The sequence below is a fragment of the Rhinolophus hipposideros genome (genome assembly GCF_964194185.1).
Source record: "Rhinolophus hipposideros genome assembly, chromosome: 15".
In the NCBI taxonomy this organism is placed as follows: domain Eukaryota; kingdom Metazoa; phylum Chordata; class Mammalia; order Chiroptera; family Rhinolophidae; genus Rhinolophus; species Rhinolophus hipposideros.
Window position 1 is genome coordinate 46,479,374 of NC_138061.1, and position 19,196 is coordinate 46,498,569.

A 19,196-nucleotide genomic window follows, 5' to 3' on the forward strand; every position below is an offset into this window, starting at 1 on the left:
TCAATATCTTATTTTCATTTCCTTTGGATACATACTAGAAGAGGGATTGCTGGATCATATGGTAGTTCTATTTCTAATTTCTTGAGGAACGCTCATACTATTTGTGGTTTACCAACTTATATTCTCACTAGCAATGCACAAGCATTCCCTTTTTTCTACATCCTCACCAACACTTGTTATTTCTTACCTTTTTATGATATCCATTCTAACAGTTGTGAGATGATATCTCTTTGTGATTTTGATTTGCATTGTTTTGATGATTAGCAATATGGAGTACCTTTTTTATGTACCTGCTGGTCGTTTGTATGTCTTATTTGGAAAAAAGTCTAGTCAGTTCTTCTGCCCAGATTTCTAGCTTCTTACTCAAAAGCAGATTGTAGTCAGATTATATTTTTTTGCTATTGAATTGTATGATTTCTTTATATAATTTGGCTATTAACTGCTTATCAGGAGTTGATCTGCAAATATTTTCTCCCATTCCATAGGTTGTGTTTTTATTTTGTTGCTTGTTCCTTTTGTGGAGGAAGTTTAATGTAGATTTTAGTTTAATTATTTAGTTTAGTTTAATGTAGTCCCACATTTTAATTTTTGCTTTTATTGCTTATACTTTTGGTATCATATCCAAAGAGCATTTTCCCTATATTTTCTTTCTAGGAGCTTTACAGTTTCAGGTCTTATGTATAAATCTGTAATCCATTTTGAGTTAATTTTAGTGAATAGTTTAAGATAGGGGTCCAATTTCATTCTTCTACATAGTTATCCAGTTTTCCCAACACCATTGATCGAAGAGACTATTTTTTCCCCATTGAGTATTCTTGGCTCCCTTGTCAAATATTAGTTTACCATATAAACTTAGCCCTTCTTATAAAAATACCAATCACATTAGGGCCCACTTAATGACTTCATCTTAACTTGATTTTCATCTGAAAAAAAACACTATTTCCAAATAAAGTCACGTTCAGAGGTACCAGGGGTTATGGGACTTTAACATATCTTTGTTTCTCTGGCCAGCACAGCATTTTTTTAAATTTTCACTTAGTAATCAAAATTTGAGAATCACATAAAAATCCAGATTTCTAGCTTCTTAAACAAAAACAGAACTATCTAGCCTAGCCTGGGCCTAGCTTCCTTGATGGTAACCATTGGCTGAGTCTGAACATGCTTTTCTCAAGTTACCACAGTCCCCAGCACTCCTTATTGTTGCCTTAGCATGGAGGTTGTGTATACCTGGCCACTTACAATTGGTTCTTGGTTCTCTTATTATTGGCCTACTTCATTCATTCACTTCACCTGCTTGGCTCTCTTAAACATTAGAGATGGCCACTCTTGTCCCAGGCAATCTAGATGCTTTGTGAGTACAAAAAGAGGGGGAAAAATTATATTAATAATTATTCTAGAGCTGAATGGTCCAATACAACTTTCTAAGATGATGGAAATGTTCTATAATCTACACTGTCCAATACAGTAACCACTAGCCACATGTGACTTTTGAGCACTTGAAATATGGCTAGTGATCGAGGAGCTGCATTTCTAATGTCATTTCATTTTTTAATTAATTTAAATTTTAATAGTCACATATGGCTAGGGGCTTCTGCACTAAAGATACAGTTCTAAGGCAGTGTTTCTCAAGATTTGATGTACATAGAAATACCTGGGGATTTTGTTAAAACACAAATTACAATTTAGCAGATCCAGAGTGGAGCACAAGATTCTGTACGTCTAATAAGTTCCGAGGTGACGCTGATGATTCCAGACTTTCGACCACATTTTGGGGAGTGAGATTCTAGAATGGTGCTGCTCAAACTTTAGCATAAATAAGAATCCCCTGGAGATTCCAGAGTGATTCCAAACAGATTTCTGGCCTTCTCCCTCATAGATTCTGATTCAGTAGGTCTGGGGTGGGGTCCAAGAATTTGCATTTGTAGCAAGCTCCCGGGTGACGCACCATTCTAGAGAATGGGAAGGTATTGGGAAAAAAATAGTTTTAATCACTCTGATTTTCTTTCCCGATTGCTATTATTGTTAATATTTGTGTCCTACATTAAAGTAATTACTATCCCATTTTACTGATGAGGAAACTGAGGCACTGGGAGGTTAATGAACTTGCCTAAGGTTACACTGGCTGCAAGTGCTGTCTCCAAAGCCCCCCTCTTAACCGCACACATTACACTGTGGGGGACGTCACCATGGCTGTCTGACAGTTCCTTGTCCTTGCCTAATGTATAGACTCACTGATTTCTTGACTTTAGACCAGAAGAGAAGACTCAAAACCAGAATAGGCTGGTGTTAATTCACAGGTTTCCTGGTTTCATTTCATTTCCTGGTAAAATGAGGTTTACATTTCCTCATTTTACAAGGGAGAAAATGAGCTCAAAGAGGTAAAAGCAAATGACTTGCCTAAGGTCAGACAACTAATAGTTTCTCTTTAAGAGTTATGTGGTAAACCTTCACGTCGGCTTTTATTTCTAAATTTTTCAGTGCCACATTTTTGTTTGTGTACTGATGGAACTTCTAAAACTGATCATTTTTAGGTAACTTCTAGACACATCACCCTCCCTTCTGCACAAACATACCCCAGAACCTTTTCTCCTTCATCTATCCAGGTGTTCCTTTCCCACAGCGGGTGGGGAGGGGGGAGGAAAGGAGAGTACCAGAGGCCAAGGTGCAAGAGGAGAAGGATGGTCGGAGACAGCTTGGCCTGCGCTCGGTGTCAGGCCGGGCAGCGAGGGTCTGTAACCACTTACTTCCGGGGAGCATCCCAGCAGCTGGGCAACTTCAAAACAAGCCTGAGAATGGAAGCTGCAGGCAGCAGAGAAGGCCTTTCCTCAGGCGGGCAGCTGCTCAGCACCTGGAAGCAGCCACAGGAGGCAGGGGGCGCTCCAAGTGGCCTAGTGAGCTGGAGATAACCAGAGAGAGCCCAGCGGTGGCAGAGCAGTGGCTGCAGCTCACAGACCTGTTTGGGAGCCCAAATGGACTGCCCCTGGGGTCATGGGGACCCCCTGAATAACTGGTGGCACGGAAGGGAGACTTCTAGTCCCCTCTGTGTGGATAAAACCATCAAGATATTAACTATTTCCTCTATAACTTATATTTGTTTAAGCCACTGTGGTCTTAAACCTTAGAACATGTTAGAATTAACCAAGAGTTGTCAAATTCCAATGCTGACGGGACACCCAGACTCATTAACTCAGAACTTCTGGGGTGGGACCAGGCATCAAGGTTTTCATGTTCTCCAGGTGATTTCAAGGTTGAAGGTTTTCAACCATGCTTTAAGAAAAAAATAAAATGTTTTCCGTTCTATTATTGTTTTTAGAATATAGCAAAAGCTACAAATTCCTCAAGCAAACGAGGTTAGTTGTGAGGTTCAAACAAGATTTGTGAGAAAATGCTTTGGAAACTGTTAAAGGTAGGAGTTATTATTCTTATTCTTCTTATTATTATTATTATTAGACCTTGTTTTAGAGCCTCCCTTAATGGCCTAACAAGCTGGAAAGTATTTAATAACATTTATTTATATTTAATATGTTAAATATAAGTGTGTTTAATATACTTTAATCTATTCCGAAGACAAATCACCAATGTCTTCCAAGGTGGGAGGCTATCAAGAACGGCGTCAAACTCAACTAAATGTAAAAACATAATTGATGTGTTTGGAGTTGTGTATACAATTATATCTACACTGTAATCTCTCCCTTTCTATCTCTGCACTTTTACTTAAAAGAAGAGTAAGAAAGGAGGAATTATTAGAAAGAATGATGGAGAAGACACATCCTCGTCAGCCTTCCCGGTCTCACTAATCCTTCACTTCTACTTCTAGACTACACACTCTTTATCAGTTTCCACACTACTCTGGCTCCCGTTGGAGTTCCTAAACAGGCCAACTTTGGACCTAGTCCTGGGCCAAGAGCTTGTGTTCTACAAAGGGACGATTCGTATACACAGCCTCAAGTAGAAAAAACTGGATCAGAGAGCTCAAGTGATCTTTCCCTAAATCCCACAGTAAGTTAGATCCAGAGAAAGATCTAGTTCTCTAGAGATCTAATCTAGATCCCACTATGAAAACACTCACTCTTGACAGGTAATTAATACAATAAATCATCAAACCAAAAACACAGGAAGAAATGAAACAGCCTAGGTGGGAGGAGAAAGGATAAGAATGCACAGCCCGGTGCAAAATATCCTCCCACAATGAGAGTGAAATGACTCCGCAAGCCAAGAAGTAATAATACTGAAGACACAGCCACACTGATGCATATCACAAAACCTGAAATTGAAGGGAATTGAAGCCTTTCATTGTGAGACATTTTATCATTTTCCCAGTAATTGCATCAGTTTTATAATTTCTTCCATCACTGACTCCCTAGTAGTCCTGACATCTCCTTGTCTGTAATATGGAGGTGGCGGGTAATGGTGTTTGCCTCCAGGAAATTAAAGACCCCTCTCAATAACTGCATTAGCCATTGACACTTGCTGCTGTGATTGATCTTGTAACCACCATCAGGTCTGGGCACAGAAAGGATATGAAAATTCATAAGCAGAAAAACAATCTTATCTTTCCCTTATCCAGCTCTCTCTTTACGAGAAATATCTGCAAAGTCGTTTTTGCATTTCTAATTTGTTCATCAAGGAGCATATTTTTGACAGTCTGGGATACATCCACTGGGGACTGAAAACTATTTGGGATTCTAGGAAATTGTGAATTCTACCAGAATTCACCGAGTTGGTTTTCCAGAGTTGCTCTATTGAGTTGCCCTTTAACTTAAAAGAGCAAAACTTTCAGAATTGTATTTCTACATTTCAGGACACCCAGAAGGCAAGAAGCCATAACACTGAAAAAAAAATGCCCTGTTCTTTTCCTGTCTCTGTGGAAGATACCAGAAGAAAAGTGTACTCTGGTTTTACTATTGTTTTATATCATGGGCTCTCCCTGGTAACAGGGCCTAAGGAGGGTGCTTAGGTAAATTTTTCCATAAGCACAATGCTTCAAACTGAGCTTAGAGTAAAAGAAACCTAAGGGCAAGAATCCCAACGAACAAGCACTATTTTCTAGGTTTTCTAATTCAATGGCCCTAAGATCTCTGAAACTTGCCATATTGCATCCGTTAATTGTTTAAGAATATGGTAATCAGGAAATTCCAGTCAAGATGGCAGAGTAGGTAAACACTGCGCCTACCTTCTCTCACAACCACATCAAAATTACAGCTAAACAACAAAACAATCATCATTGAAACTCACCTGAAATCTTGTTGAACTGAAACCCTACACCTACAGACGTACTGAAGTAGCCATCTTGAGACTGGAAGGAGGGGCAGAGACTCAGAACAGGCTGATCCCACACCTATGTGTGACCATTAAAAATCAGGAGGGTGGCCAGCCTGGTGGCTCAGGTGGTTGGAGCACAGTGCTCCTAATGCTGAGGATGCCGATTCAATTCCCACATGGACCAGTGAGCTGTGTGCTGTCACGGGCTACCGTGTGCTGCTATGAGCAGCCGACTGACGACTGGCAACCAACTGCCTCAGCCGGGGGTAGTACAAGTCTCATAATACCAGCATGGGCCAGGGAGCTGTGTCCTACACAACTAGACTGAGAAACAACTTGAACCAAAGTGGGTGGGGGGAGGCAGAAAAAGGGGGGGGGGAATCAGAAGGAATATTTCAGTTGCAGAGGTACCCCCCAGAAAAGCACTCCCCTCCCCAGCCCAAGGTTCCAGTGCCAGGGAGAGAAGTCCCCATAATTTCTGGTTGTAAAAACCAGCAGAGATTGTGGCTGAGTGAGGACAGCTGGAGTCCCAGGCGCTCCTCTTAAAGGAACCTCACATGGACTTACCGATGGAATCATTTGCTCTGAGCTCCAGCACTGGGAAAGCTGCTGGAGAGGCTACAGGGATGTGGGGGGAAGAAGGGGGAGGGAAACTGAGTTGTCTGGCTTCAGAATGAGGGCTGGAGGAGCAGGTTTCTCCCGGAAGCAGAGCTGGTGGAACCTATTGTTTCTTTGTTGAGCCTCCCCCTTCCCAGCATGCAGACACAGGTGGCCACCATATCTGAGTCTCCATCAAGCCGGCAAATGCCTCTGTTCATTCACATGCCCTGGTGATTCTGAAATCCCACCCCACCAAACTTTCTGGCACACCCAAGCTGCTTCCAGTGACTTTTTCATCCAAATCGCCTGCCTTGGCTCATGCTGCAAATATTCCTAGGTCTCTCAAAGGTTCGCAGAACTCAAACAAGCAGCATCTGGCTTGAGCATGTCCCATACCTCTGGTTGAGCAGCCTTAATCCTGACACTAGCAGCAGCTGGCCTTCATTCGTGGCTTGGCCTGTCAAGGCACCTCCAAGCACAGCACAGGCAGCAGACATCTGTGGATTGCTTTGTAGCTAGATAGCCCTGGGTGGGGCCACAGGCTGTGGCTGAACTTGACCTGCAACGGGTCCCCTCTAAGTTGGCCCCAGGCTGACATACCCAGTGACCAGCTTTGAAATAATCTGGAGCATCACCCAGCCATCTCCAAGGATGACAAACCCAAGGGGCAAATTGGGCAGGCACCGGAGCCTTGCTGAGGCAGCTCCTGCTCTGTAGGGTCAGCCCCTGCACCACAACTCCTCCACTGTAGTCAAGGGCAGTCCTCACAACCAGTGAGCCCAAGGGTCAATTCCTCTCACTGAGGTGCAAACAGCAACCAAGTTTCAACTACAAGAAGAAAGCACACACAACCAATACAAGGGACACACCTGGAGTGTGCAGCTCAGGTGACCAAGAAGACTGCATCACTGAGCCCTACAGCACACCTACTAAGGACACTACTAAGACTGGGAGACATAGCAGCCCTACCTAATACATACAAACAAACACAGGGAGGCAGCCAAAATGGGGAGACAAAGAAACATGTCCCAAATAAAAATAGAACAAAGTTCCAGATAAAGAACTAAACAAAATGGAGACAAGCAATCTACCAGACACAGAGTTCCAAACACTGGTTATAAGGATTCTCAATGATCTCAGGGAGAACTTCAACAAAGAGATAGAAAACACAAAAATGGAGATAGAAAACATTAAAAAATGAAAGTCAGAAATAAAGAATACAATAACAGAAATGAAGAATACATTATAAGGAATCAAAAGTAGATTAGATGAAGCAGAGGATCAAATCAGTGATTTAGAAGATATCGTAGTAGAAAACACCCAATCAGAAAAGCAAAAAGATAAAAGAATCCAAAAAAATGAGGAGAGTTTAAGGGGCCTCTGGTACAACATCAAGCATACCAACATTCGCATTAGAGGGGTACCAGAAGGAGAAGAGAGAGAGCAAGAAATTCAAAACCTTTCCACGCTACCTAGAGAGGGATCCACACGCCATTGCACTCGGTTCCCACGTAACTTAAAGGGAATCCTTCACAATGTCCAGAGCCCTTGATGTCCTACAAATGAAAGAGGAAACTGTCCTCAAATTCCTTGCAGCAGGAACCCATTTAGGTGGCACCAACCTTGACTTCCAGATGAAACAGTACATCTACAAACGGAAAAGTGATGGCATCTACATCATAAATCTGAAGAGAACCTGGGAGAATGGTTGTACCATTGGTGCCAACAATGGCAACCAGCTTGTGCCATTGTTGCCATTGAAAACCAGGCTGATGTCAGTGTCATATCATCCAGAAATACTGGCCAGCGAGCTGTGCTGAAGTTTGCTGCTGTCACCGGAGCCACTCCTATCGCCTGCCACTTCACTCCCTTCACTAACCAGATCCAGGCAGCCTTCCAGGAGCCGAGACTCCTGGTGGTTACCGATCCCCGGCCTGACCACCAGCCTCTCACAGAAGCGTCTTACGTTAACCTGCCGATCATCATTCTGTGTAACACAGACTCTCCTCTGCGCTATATGGACATTGCCATCCATTGCAATAACAAGGGAGCTCACTCCGTGGGTCTGATGTGGTGGATGTTGGCACGAGAAGTCCTGCGCATGCATGGCACCATCTCCCATGAGCACACGTGGGAGGTCATGTCTGATCTCTACTTCTACAGAGACCCTGAAGAAATTGAAAAGGAAGAGCAGGCTGCCGCTGAGAAGGCTGTGACCAAGAAGGAGTTTCAGGGTGAATGGACTGCTCCAGCTCCTGAGTTCACTGCTGCTCAGCCTGAGGTTGCAGACTGGTCTGAAAGCGTGCAGGTGCCTGCTGTGCCCATTCAGCAGTTTCCTGCTGAAGACTAGACACATTTTTTTGCCCAGCTTGCAACTGAAGACTGGTCTGCAGCCCTCACTGCTCAGGCCACTGAATGGGTGGGAACGACCACTGAGTGGTCCTAAGCTGTTCTTCCACAAACTCTTACGCAAAATGGAAATAAGGTTGATGGAAAATAAACAGTTTCTTAAAAAAAAAAAAATAGTGATGGAAAACTTCCCTAACATGGCGAAGGAAATAGATATACAAGCCCAGGAAGTGCAGACTTCCAAACAAGATGAACCCAAATAGGCCCACACTTAGACACATCATAATTAAAATGCCAAAGGTTAAAGACCACAAGAGAATCTTAAAAGCATCAAGAGAAAAGCAGCTAGTTACCTACAAGGGAGCTCCCATGAAACTAACAGCTGATTTCTCAACAGTAACTTTGCAGGCCAGAAAGGATTGGCAGGAAATATTCAAAGTGATGGAAAGCAAGGATCTACAACCAAGATTACTCTACCCAGCAAACCTATCATTTAGAATTGAAGGACAGATAAAGAGCTTCCCAGACAAGAAAAAGCTAAAGGAGTTCATCATCACCAAACCAGTATTACAAGGAATCTTACAGAGACTTAAAACAAAAAATAAAAAATATGAACAATAAAATGGCAATAACTACATACCTAGCAAAAATTACTTTCAGTGTAAATGGATTAAATGCTCCAACCAAAAGATAGGGGGGCTGAATGGATAAGAAAACAAGACCCTTATATATGCTGCCTACAAGAGACTCACTTCAGACAGAAAGACACACACAGACTGAAAGCAGAGATGGAAAAAGATATTTCAAAATGGAAACAAACAAACAAAAAGCTATGGTAGCAATACTTATACCAGACAGACTTTAAAACAATTCTATAATAAGAGACAAAGAAGGACCTAGTGATACTACTTCTGGGTAGTTACCCCAAAAAAACCAAAATGCTACTTCAAGGGGACATGCTCATCTATATGTTCATTGCGGCATTCTTTATAATGGTCAAGATATGGAGGCAGCCTGAATGTTCATCAATGGATGACTGGATAAAGGAGAGGTGGTACATATACACAATGGAATATTAGCCATAAAAAAAGAATGAAATCTTGCCATCCGCAACAACATCGGTGGACAGAGGGTACTGTGCTGAATATAGTAAGTCAGACAGTGAAAGACAAATGTTAATGATTTCACTTGTATGGGGGATCCAGAGAACAAAATTAACAAACGAAACAGAAACAAACTCATAGATACAGAGAACATTTTGATGGTTGCAGATGGGAGTGGGGCTGGAGTTGTGGGTGAAAAAAGGGAAAGGGATTAAAAAGTACAAATTGGTTGTTACACAGTAGTTATGGAGATGTAGGATATAGCATAAGGGATATATAGTGAATAATATTGTAATAACTATGTATGGTGTCAGATAGGTACTAGATCTATCAGGGTGATAGATGGGAGGGGGGTTGGTGTACTGGGTGAAAAAGGTGAAGGGATTAAGAGGTACAAACTGGTAGTTATAAAAGAGTCATGGGGATGTAAAGTACAGCATAGGGAATATAATCAATAATATGGTAATAACTATGTATAACACCAGGGGGGTACTAGGCATGGAAATCACTTTGTAAATTATATAAATGTCTAACAACTATGCTGTACACCTGAAATTAACATAAAATAATATTGAATGTCAACTGTAATTGAAAATTTTAAAAAGTGAGGAAAGACAAAGGTTCAAAGTTCCAGGTATGAAACAAGTAAGTCTTGGTGATGTAATATACAGCATGTGGAATATAGTAAATAATATTGTGATAATGTGGTACAGTGTCAGATGGTTGCTGGACTTATCATGGTGATCACTTCTCTAGCATAAGGAATATAATCAATAATATGGTAATAACTGTGTATAGTGTCAGGTGGGTACTACTGAATAACTATGTACACCTGAAACTAATATTGTATATTAGCTATATTTTAATTTAAAAAATCTTTAAAAAGAACACAGTAATCGAATTCTAAATGTATATACATACTCTGATCCATTCCAGTACTAAGTATTTACCAGAGGAATACTTTGCATACAAGAAATAGTATGTATAAAGCTATTCATTACAGTGTTGTGATTAGGAAAAAAAAAACCTGTAAATACCTTGAAAAGCATCAATAGAGGACAAGTTAAATAAATTATGGTTCATCCACACAATGGAATGTCATGAAGCAGATAAAAATAAAGTAGCACTTATGTACTCAAAATGGAAAAATCTCCAAGATTAACTAAATAAAACGGAAGGTGTGCAGTAGTGTAAACAATAAGCCTCCATTTGTGTAAAGAAAACAGGAACACGTGTGTAATGCACAGGATATCTATGGAAAGAAATGCAAGAAACAGTGCCTCTGAGATGGACAATTGGTGGAAAGGGATTGAGGAGGGAAAGAGGCCACAAGTCTGTTGATTATCACAAGACTTAACACATAATTACATAGTAAGAATAGTAACCAGTACACATAGTGCTTACTATGTGGCAGGCATGTTCTATGCACATTACATACTTACACTAATTCAGCATGCTCCTTTTAAACAATACGAAAGTCAGATAACCTGTCTTTCACTAAATTATCAATGACTTGAGAGCATAAACATGACTTCAGTATTTTTATATCCTACACAAATACTAGTACAATATTTACCACATAATAATGTTCTCAAGAAATGTGTCTCATTCATTCATTCAATCAATATCAAATATGAGAGAAATTAATCATCTTCATCATTTTGGGCTGAATTAAGAGTATAATATCTTTTGTATAACTTAATCTTTTCATAATCGGTTTGTTCTGTCTTGAAGTCGAGCCAAAGTCCAAAAATAAATGACTTTGAAAATGTGCGATTACACATACATACAATTGTGATTGTGTTGGACACATGGGAATTCAAACAAATTATTGAAGAAAAGTCCAGTTTTCCCTTTATTTTTCATTCAAAGAGAAAAACTGTATTATGAAAGCACTGTCTCCTCCTTTTTGAACCTTGACTTCAGGAGAGTATTTAAGTGTTTAAGAATAAAAGGTCTCCTATTAAGTGATATGGGATCAAGTATACAAAGTGCTTGGGACAAACGTGATCCATCATAAACGCCCATTCAAGTGGAGCTCTCTCCTTTCTTATTTGGAGGCTTCAGGCCTCATGGGAGAGGAAAGTAAGAAAGAACTGGCACACTCAGTCTTATCACAATTTAGAAATCCATCTGTAACAAAAGCAGAGTGGACCATGGGAGTGGGAATGTTTTTCCCCAACAAGTCATAAAGCCATCAGTGCTGTAAATCAGACAATCTGGGGGGGAGAAAAGAGGGAAAAAATTAAAACCCTGATTCTTAGATTTAAAAATTCACTTATTCAATCTAGTATTTATTTGAGTGCCTACCTAGGCCAGGCAGGCATTATGACAGGCAATTGTAGTTGAAACCTCATTTTATTAATTTAACATGCTTCATTTTTTCATTGCATTTTTTATTTTTGAAGTAAAATTTGCAGATATGGTAACAATGCCAAATCACATTTTATTGCATTGGTAAAATATTGATAGAAATAATTCTTTAAACAGCCTGACTTTCGTATTTGACTAAACAGTAGAAATTCAAATAAAATCAAGGGAACCAACACAAGATTGCATTTGTGTTTTTTTTTTAAAAAGTTGTCGTCTATGTTATGAACTTGAGTTCCCCCAAAATTCATATACTGAGTCCCACTTTCCAGTACCTCAGAATGTAACGTTATTTGTAGATAAGGTCTTTAAATGGGTGATTAAGTTAAAAGGAAGCTGTTAGGGCAGGACCCTAACCCATTCTGACTGATGTCCTTATAAGAGGAAGAGTCAGTAGGCATGTGCTGCACAGAGAAAGGCCATGTGAGGACACAGTGAGAAAGCAGCCAGCCATCGGCCAACCAAGGCAAGAGGCCTCAGAAGAAACCAAACTTGCCGATACCTTGATCTTAGACTTACAGCCTTCAGACTGTAAGAAAATAAATTTCTGATCACTTGCTATGTATAACAAAAGAAATCTGGCAAAACGTATTTCCTCAAATACATAATAACCTCTTAAGTTTACAATTATTAAAATTAAAGCCGACATACCTATTCAAATTATTTTCAAAATACAGTTGGATTATAAATTCATTGTGAACTTTGGGAAAACTATTTCTATCACTCTGTGAGGTTCAGGCAAGTAATTTCACATTTCATTTTAAGTCCAGGGTCAGAAAACATTTCTTTTACATCAGCACTAACAAAGATAGATCACCATATGTCAATGAAATATTTAAATACAGAGATCGATTTTTTAAATAGATTTCTAGAAATAACATAATTAACAGGAAAACACACATAATACAGTTTACTCTGGATCTAACAGCCTTAATTTATTCAAATATTGAAAGAAACTTGTCTTCTGAAATTTTTCTCATTTAAAAAACACATTGTGAGAATGGGTTCAAGGATGGAGCAAGCAATCAGTACTGAGCGATTCACGAACATGACATATAAACATGACATTTTTAAGGTTTCAACAAAGACTGAATGTTGGCAGCACAGAAAGTGGTCTTGCTTGCTCATTCTCTCTTCTACGGATCAGGAATATTTCATATTTCATAGTTTCTGAATTTCCTCAGGATTTCTGAAGGAGCATCCCCAGACCAGCGGAAACGAAGGTGCCAACAGTTCATGTCTGAAAAACCTTTAGAGGAGAGGAGATTTTAAAATCAGAGGTAGGAAAAAAGAAGTCAAGCTTATAATAGTAAAACAGCTTGGTGATAAGATTTCACTGCAATAAGTAAAACGTAAGGGTAAGTCTTTGGTATGAATTATTAACATCTTACAGAAACTGATTAACAAGCAGACTTTGAATTCTTACGAACAGGAATTAGTTTACATGGATGAGAGGACCTCACATGCTTAAACTTAATAATAAAAGGATATTTATAGATGCCTCCAGTGGGAATTTTGATGATTCACCTGCAAAGAAACTGGAAGACTTTCAAACAGCTGCCAAAAAAAAAATGGTCAATGGTAAAAGATCCCTGGAAATACAAATAATTTATTCCATGATAGTAAGATTTATTTTTTATTCTAAAAACAACTGCTGAAAATTAGAGGAAAGGTCATTTTCCTTCTCTACTAGAGGAAGCGTAAACTGGCAAAACTCTTCTGGCAGGCAACTTGGCAATATTTATCAAACTCATTAAAATGTATAACTTCTAACCCAATAATTCTACTTTAAGAAATTTATCTTAAGGAAATAATCATGGATGTGCTCAAGGGTTTAATGATCAGGAAGTTTATCATGATACCATTTATATATGTTTTTAAAAATCAAGAAACATTCTAAATCTTCAACAACAGAAAGTTGGTGAAAAGGCTTTGATATAGTCATTAACAATTTTTAATATTTACAGTCACAGAAAAATGCTCATTAACATATTGCTAAGTGACAGGTAGTTAGAAAACAGTTTAGACACTATGATTTCATTCTTAAATTCTTTATTTACATGAGTATTTATGTAAGATATTTTAAAAGTCTACAAGAAATAATCCCTAAATGTTAGCAGTAGTTATCCCTGGATAGTTAGAATAGATGTGATTTTCATTTCTTATACCCATTTTTTTGTTTATCTGTCTTTTCTTATTTTTCTATAATGAACAAGTATGCCCTGTGTCGTTTTTTTGGTTTGTTTATAATACTGCTCATGACAAAGCAGTTTCCTGAATAATACATAAAATTATGCTTCTATTGATATTTTAAAATATTACCTAAATATCTAGTCAGGAAAATATGTACACAGAATAGTTGACAGTGATTATATCAGAAAAACAAGATCTGTTTGCACTTTCTTTAGAATTATTAAAGAAAACAATCCTAAAGAATTTCCATTTGGGGAAAACCTGTAATTGAAACACACACACAAAATATGTACAGTATGATCTTTTAGTTTTAGGTATACTAACATATACAAAAATATACCAAAACATCAGTAATAGATATGTTCTCTAGGTGGTAAGATGACAAGTTGCATTTTCTTCCTTTTGCTTGACCATATTTTCTCACATCTCTACATTAAACAAGTGTTATTTTGTAGTTTGAAAAAGGTGTCTTCTAGTTTGAGTTCCCCTAGAAACAGACCCCCAGACAAGAGTTTGAATGCAAGTGGCTAAGAGAAGCCATAGAATCGGCGATGCTTGGGCAGGTAGATGCCCCGAGGACAGGACTGACTCCAAATCAACAGTATCTGCTACATTTGACTTTTGTTGTTGGTTTCACTCCAGGATGTTATACAAAACTATTTGATTCTAAAATTGTGTTTATCAGAAGCCATATTTATTGCATATTTAAACAGAAAGAGAGTAAAAGTGAGATGGTCTTGCACACCGGTTTTCAGATGCTGTGCCCATATTTTACTGATTGCAATGAAGAATCAGAAGATGATGGGGACTGTCTGATGGCTGCTTATCACAGAAGAGGCATCAAACGGCAAACCCCACAGTCAGTATCAAGCCCTAGTTGAGGAAATTAACAAATATGCTGGAAAGTTATGTGAGAAGCCACAAAGCATTTGTTATTTATTCCTTAAAAAAAAAAAAAGAAAAGAAAAATCTTATGGTGTAGACATTAATATTTTAACCATCATATATATAGATAAGAAAACTCAGATACAGAGAAGTTAACTCGTGTCAACATAAGAATGTCCAAACCCGTAGAGAATTTTTTTTTTAATTATTTGAGTTAAACAGAATACGGAAGCAAGATCACAACACAATGAGAAAAATGCTTCCAAGGATAAATTTGCAGTTTCTTTTACGCAGCACTTGCGATTAAGGAGGGAAGTATCGGAAGATTACATGAAGGTGGGAGAAAGCAAGGCAGGGATAAGGTTACAGGTTAAGATTATATGCTTTCTCAATGGCAGTCACGCTTTAGAAGGAGGGGTCTGGAAAGAGGCATTTCAAAGGTGTGTTAACCCAGATGCACAGGAACAATGAATAGGGCTTGCTTAAAGCAGATAATCCTTTTACTAAAGAAGTCATAGGCCTGGGCTGTGACTATCCACCATGACCTGCCCAAGTAGAAATTTATGATCAGATCATCCTGTGAGGTTACTTTGCATAGAACCCCTTGTTTCATCTCTGCTCGCTTGCCCAAGGTCACATAACTCATCAATGGAAATGCTGGGATCTAGTTGCAGAATCTGTGCTCTTAGCCACTGCGTAACATACAAGAATGTGCTTAGTATACCTGTTCTTTCATTTTAAAGCTCTCATAAGTGAACGTACACTGTACTTATAAACACTTGTATTAGCATAGAGAACTGTGTGGAAGGAGACACACTTAGGCATCTGCATTGGTTACTTCAAGAAGTAGAAGCAGAGAAGGATGGCAGACTGGGAAAGACACTAAGTTATTGTTTATATATGATTCTTTGAAGTTTTTAATGACAAGCTCATTATTTGGGGTTTTTTTTTAAATAGCTAGATAACTTTTTTTAAAGAAAAAGAAAATTTCAGAGAATCTAATGCAAGAGATTCAAGTGGGGCCTCAGCGTCATGCCTGAGTCTCTGAAGTGTCCAATTTCCCCAGTGCTGGTGAACTCAGATTAAGTCTGAACCCAAAACAAAGTCCTAAAGGGCTCCAAGGGTTAGGGAGGGACAGATCTGAATGTTCCAGGGCTGAATGGAGAAACATCGACACTTTTGCCTGTGTGTGCATGTGAGTGGCTGTTTGTACAAGTATGTGTGTGTTTGCTCAAAACACTGTGTTCCTGACATTTGGGCTTCCGCTTTGATCAGGTGGCTACAAGCATTTCTAGTTACGAGCCTGATGCAATCAAAGTCTAGACTATAAAAGATCTTTCAGGAGACCGGCACAGACACCTCAACCAAACTCTAAGAATCTTTATTCCCAGAAAGTAGTGAGCATTTAAGAGTTCTCGCCAAAGAAAGATTTGAAGTGACTATTTCTAGAAAGACTAATTCACCACAAACTATCTAACTATGTTTTATTAACTAAGTATTCAAAGATGTTCAGGAACCTTCTGCCTCAAGGCTAGAATCTAATGGGTGTTGTATCACCACCCTGAAAATCAAGTAAAAATTTGAAGGACAATTACAGTCTGTGTACATAACACATCTATCTATACAAGACAACCACAGTGGGCCATCTAGAAAGACCAACAGAAATAACAGCGTTCACATTCGCGGAGGGCCGGCTATAAGCAAATCACTGTGCTAAGCAATTTTGCATGGATCTCCTCATTTAATCCTCATGATAAGTCACTGAGAAAGTACCATGATGATCTCTATTTTGTAGATGAGGAAACTGAGGTCTAGAGAAGTTAACTTTGACCAGGTAATACAGATAATAAGTAGTAGAGCTAGGATGTGTAGCTTGGGAGCCAGGAGTTTAACTCCCCTATTACCTGGCTTCAGTGGATCTATAAATGATATGGGGTGTCTACAGAGCTATTTACAGATAAAGAATCTTCTCAAGACAGTGTAGTGGCTTAGAAACAGGCTCTGAAGCCAAACTGTCTTAATTCAGACCTCTGCCCTGCCACATACCAGCTTATATAGCCTTAATTACCCAACCTCCCTGGGCTTCAGTTTCTCATCTGTTAAATGAGAATAATATTGGTACCAATCTCACAAACTTCTAGTGAGGATTACATAAATAAATATATGTAAAATAAATATTACATGAGAAAAGAGATGTAAAATAACATATGTAAAAGCATTCCTGCACATAGTACACACCCAATAAATGTTAGCTAGCATTATTTCAGTAGAGAGGAAGACAGTCCCAGAAATATCTCAAAGTTTCCTTTGCCAGGAATGTACTGAGGAATGGATCTTTTAGTTTCTGTGTTAATGCTAAGGAAGTATTTTTTAAGGTGCCAAACCAATCCCCAAATTTGGCAAGTCTCAGACCTTCTCTGTTCTGCAAAGCTATGTGACATGACTTACTTGAAGAATCTGGATTTTGCGGGGAAAGTGACATCTCCAGGGATTCAAATTCTTTTTGCTCCATTTTCTCTGTGGTGGAACCCAGCTCCTCTTTCTTTATTTCTCTTTGCTCTTTCCATTCTTCATTTGCAACCTTGTTGGGATGAGTCTGGTCAGATTCTTCCAGCATCAGATCTTTTTTACTTCTGACAGCCCAGTGCATTGACTATATTAATTAAAAGCAGACACATAAAATCAATATAGTTTTCTATGTCTAAAATTTGATATGTGGTAACACCTGATCTACTATTATAATGCTAATTATCAGAATGTTAGACTTGACTATTAACCAGATATTAATCAATTAATCCAGATATTTATTAATTAATCTTCCCTGATGTGGAAGACTTACAATATAAAGAGAAATCCGTATTATGGTACAGAGCAAAGGGACCAGCATCAGAGAGGTTCAAAGAAGTAGATGTTTCCTCAGAAAGTTGAACACAGAATTACCATATGACCGAGTAATTCCATTCTTAGGTATATACCCAAAAGAACTGAAAACAAGTGTTCAAAAAAAAAAACTTATACATGAATGGATATTCATTTACAAAAAGCCAAAAGATGGAAACAGCCCAAATGTCCATCAACTCATAAATGGATAAACAAAAATGAGGTCTATCCATACAATGGAATACTATTTGACCATAAAAAGGAACAAATGTGGACAACGTGGATAAACTTTGAAAACATTGTGCTCAATAAAATAAACCAGACAGAAAAAGCCACATATTGTATGATTCCACTTCTATGACGTATCCAGAATAGACAAATCCATACAGATAAAAAGCAAATCAGTGGTTACCAAGAGCCAAGAGAGAGGGGAATAGGGAGTGATAGCTAACAGGTATGGGGTTTCCTTTTGGGGTGATGAAAAAGTTCTGGAACTAGGTAGTGATGATGGATGACAACATTGTGAATGTACTAAATGCCACTGAACTGCACATTTTAAAATGGTTAAAATAGTGGGTTTCATGTTATGTGTATTTTACCACCAAAAAACAAACAATGAGGCTGTGTGTCTTGAGGCGTGCCAGATAGTAAACCTATTACTACCGTCACTATTGTAAATACTGTTGTGACCTTCCATCCAGCCATGATCAATGCAGAGTTGGCACTAGAATTCTGGCAATAAAAATATTAGAATTTTGGATTATACATCTTCTAAGAAAACTAATGGCACAAAGCAGGAATTCAATCAATATTTACTATGAAATATTTGTCTTAATTTTAAATGGATTCCCTTTAGGTGAACTTTTCCAAATCCAGTTATCCTCAAATAACAAGAACTTTTTAAATACCTTTCCATTTATGTTTTATCAAAGGATAATATGAATGTGTATGTGTACACTGTATGGAAGTTTTCTGGAAGGAAACACAAGAAACTGTAATGGTGGCTTTCTGGGAGAGGAGGGCAGAACTGAGGTCTGGAATAAGGATGAACTCACTTTTTATTACATATCCTATTGTACTATCTTGATTACTTTAAAACAAAGATGTGCTCGTTTTACTATATTTTTAATTTGTAACTTTAAAAAATCGGGGATCATAAATCAACAGTGTTGGGCATTGCCCTTTGACTTCTGGTATAACTTTTATATTTTTAGACATACCCAAAGTACGAAACCATTGGAAACCCTCTCTAGAAACTGGATATCCTTGAATTGTGTTGAATATGCTGGTGGGAATCCTTTGCCCAGTGATTTAATTGTGTGATTTTGCCAGCGTAACCCTGGCTATTTATGGTGGGGCACAGAGTAAGGGGAAGATCAAAAATGGGTCTTCAAAATGGAATAGTCTTATTAGGTCCATGGGACTGAGGAACAAAGATAAGAGACAGAGGTATTTTTCTCCATAGACCCCCTGTACCTTTTCCATTTTGTGTCCTGTATATGTATTTCCTATAAAAGTGTTTAAAATTGGATAGATGGGTAAATGAATGGGAGG

General features: G+C 38.6%; 1 protein-coding gene and 1 pseudogene across 5 annotated transcripts in view; one reads left to right on the plus strand and one right to left on the minus strand.

Moving 5' to 3' along the window:
• The first annotated feature begins 7,397 nt into the window (after nt 1–7,397).
• Nucleotides 7,398–8,308, plus strand: LOC308508048 (small ribosomal subunit protein uS2-like; annotated as a pseudogene). The gene has a single exon. The product of its transcript is annotated as a small ribosomal subunit protein uS2-like (transcript).
• A 1,846-nt stretch (nt 8,309–10,154) lies between these two features.
• Nucleotides 10,155–19,196, minus strand: part of DNAJC12 (DnaJ heat shock protein family (Hsp40) member C12) — a 70,751-nt gene continuing 61,709 nt past the window's right edge. For all 4 annotated transcript variants that reach the window (XM_081075349.1, XM_081075350.1, XM_081075351.1 and 1 more), the window contains exons 5-6: nt 17,211–17,415; nt 10,155–12,933 (exon numbers count right to left, since the gene is read on the minus strand). In XM_081075349.1, coding sequence (XP_080931475.1) covers nt 12,839–12,933; nt 17,211–17,415 — 300 coding nt within the window. In that variant the 3' untranslated portion in view covers nt 10,155–12,838. The remainder of the gene's footprint in view (nt 12,934–17,210; nt 17,416–19,196) is intronic.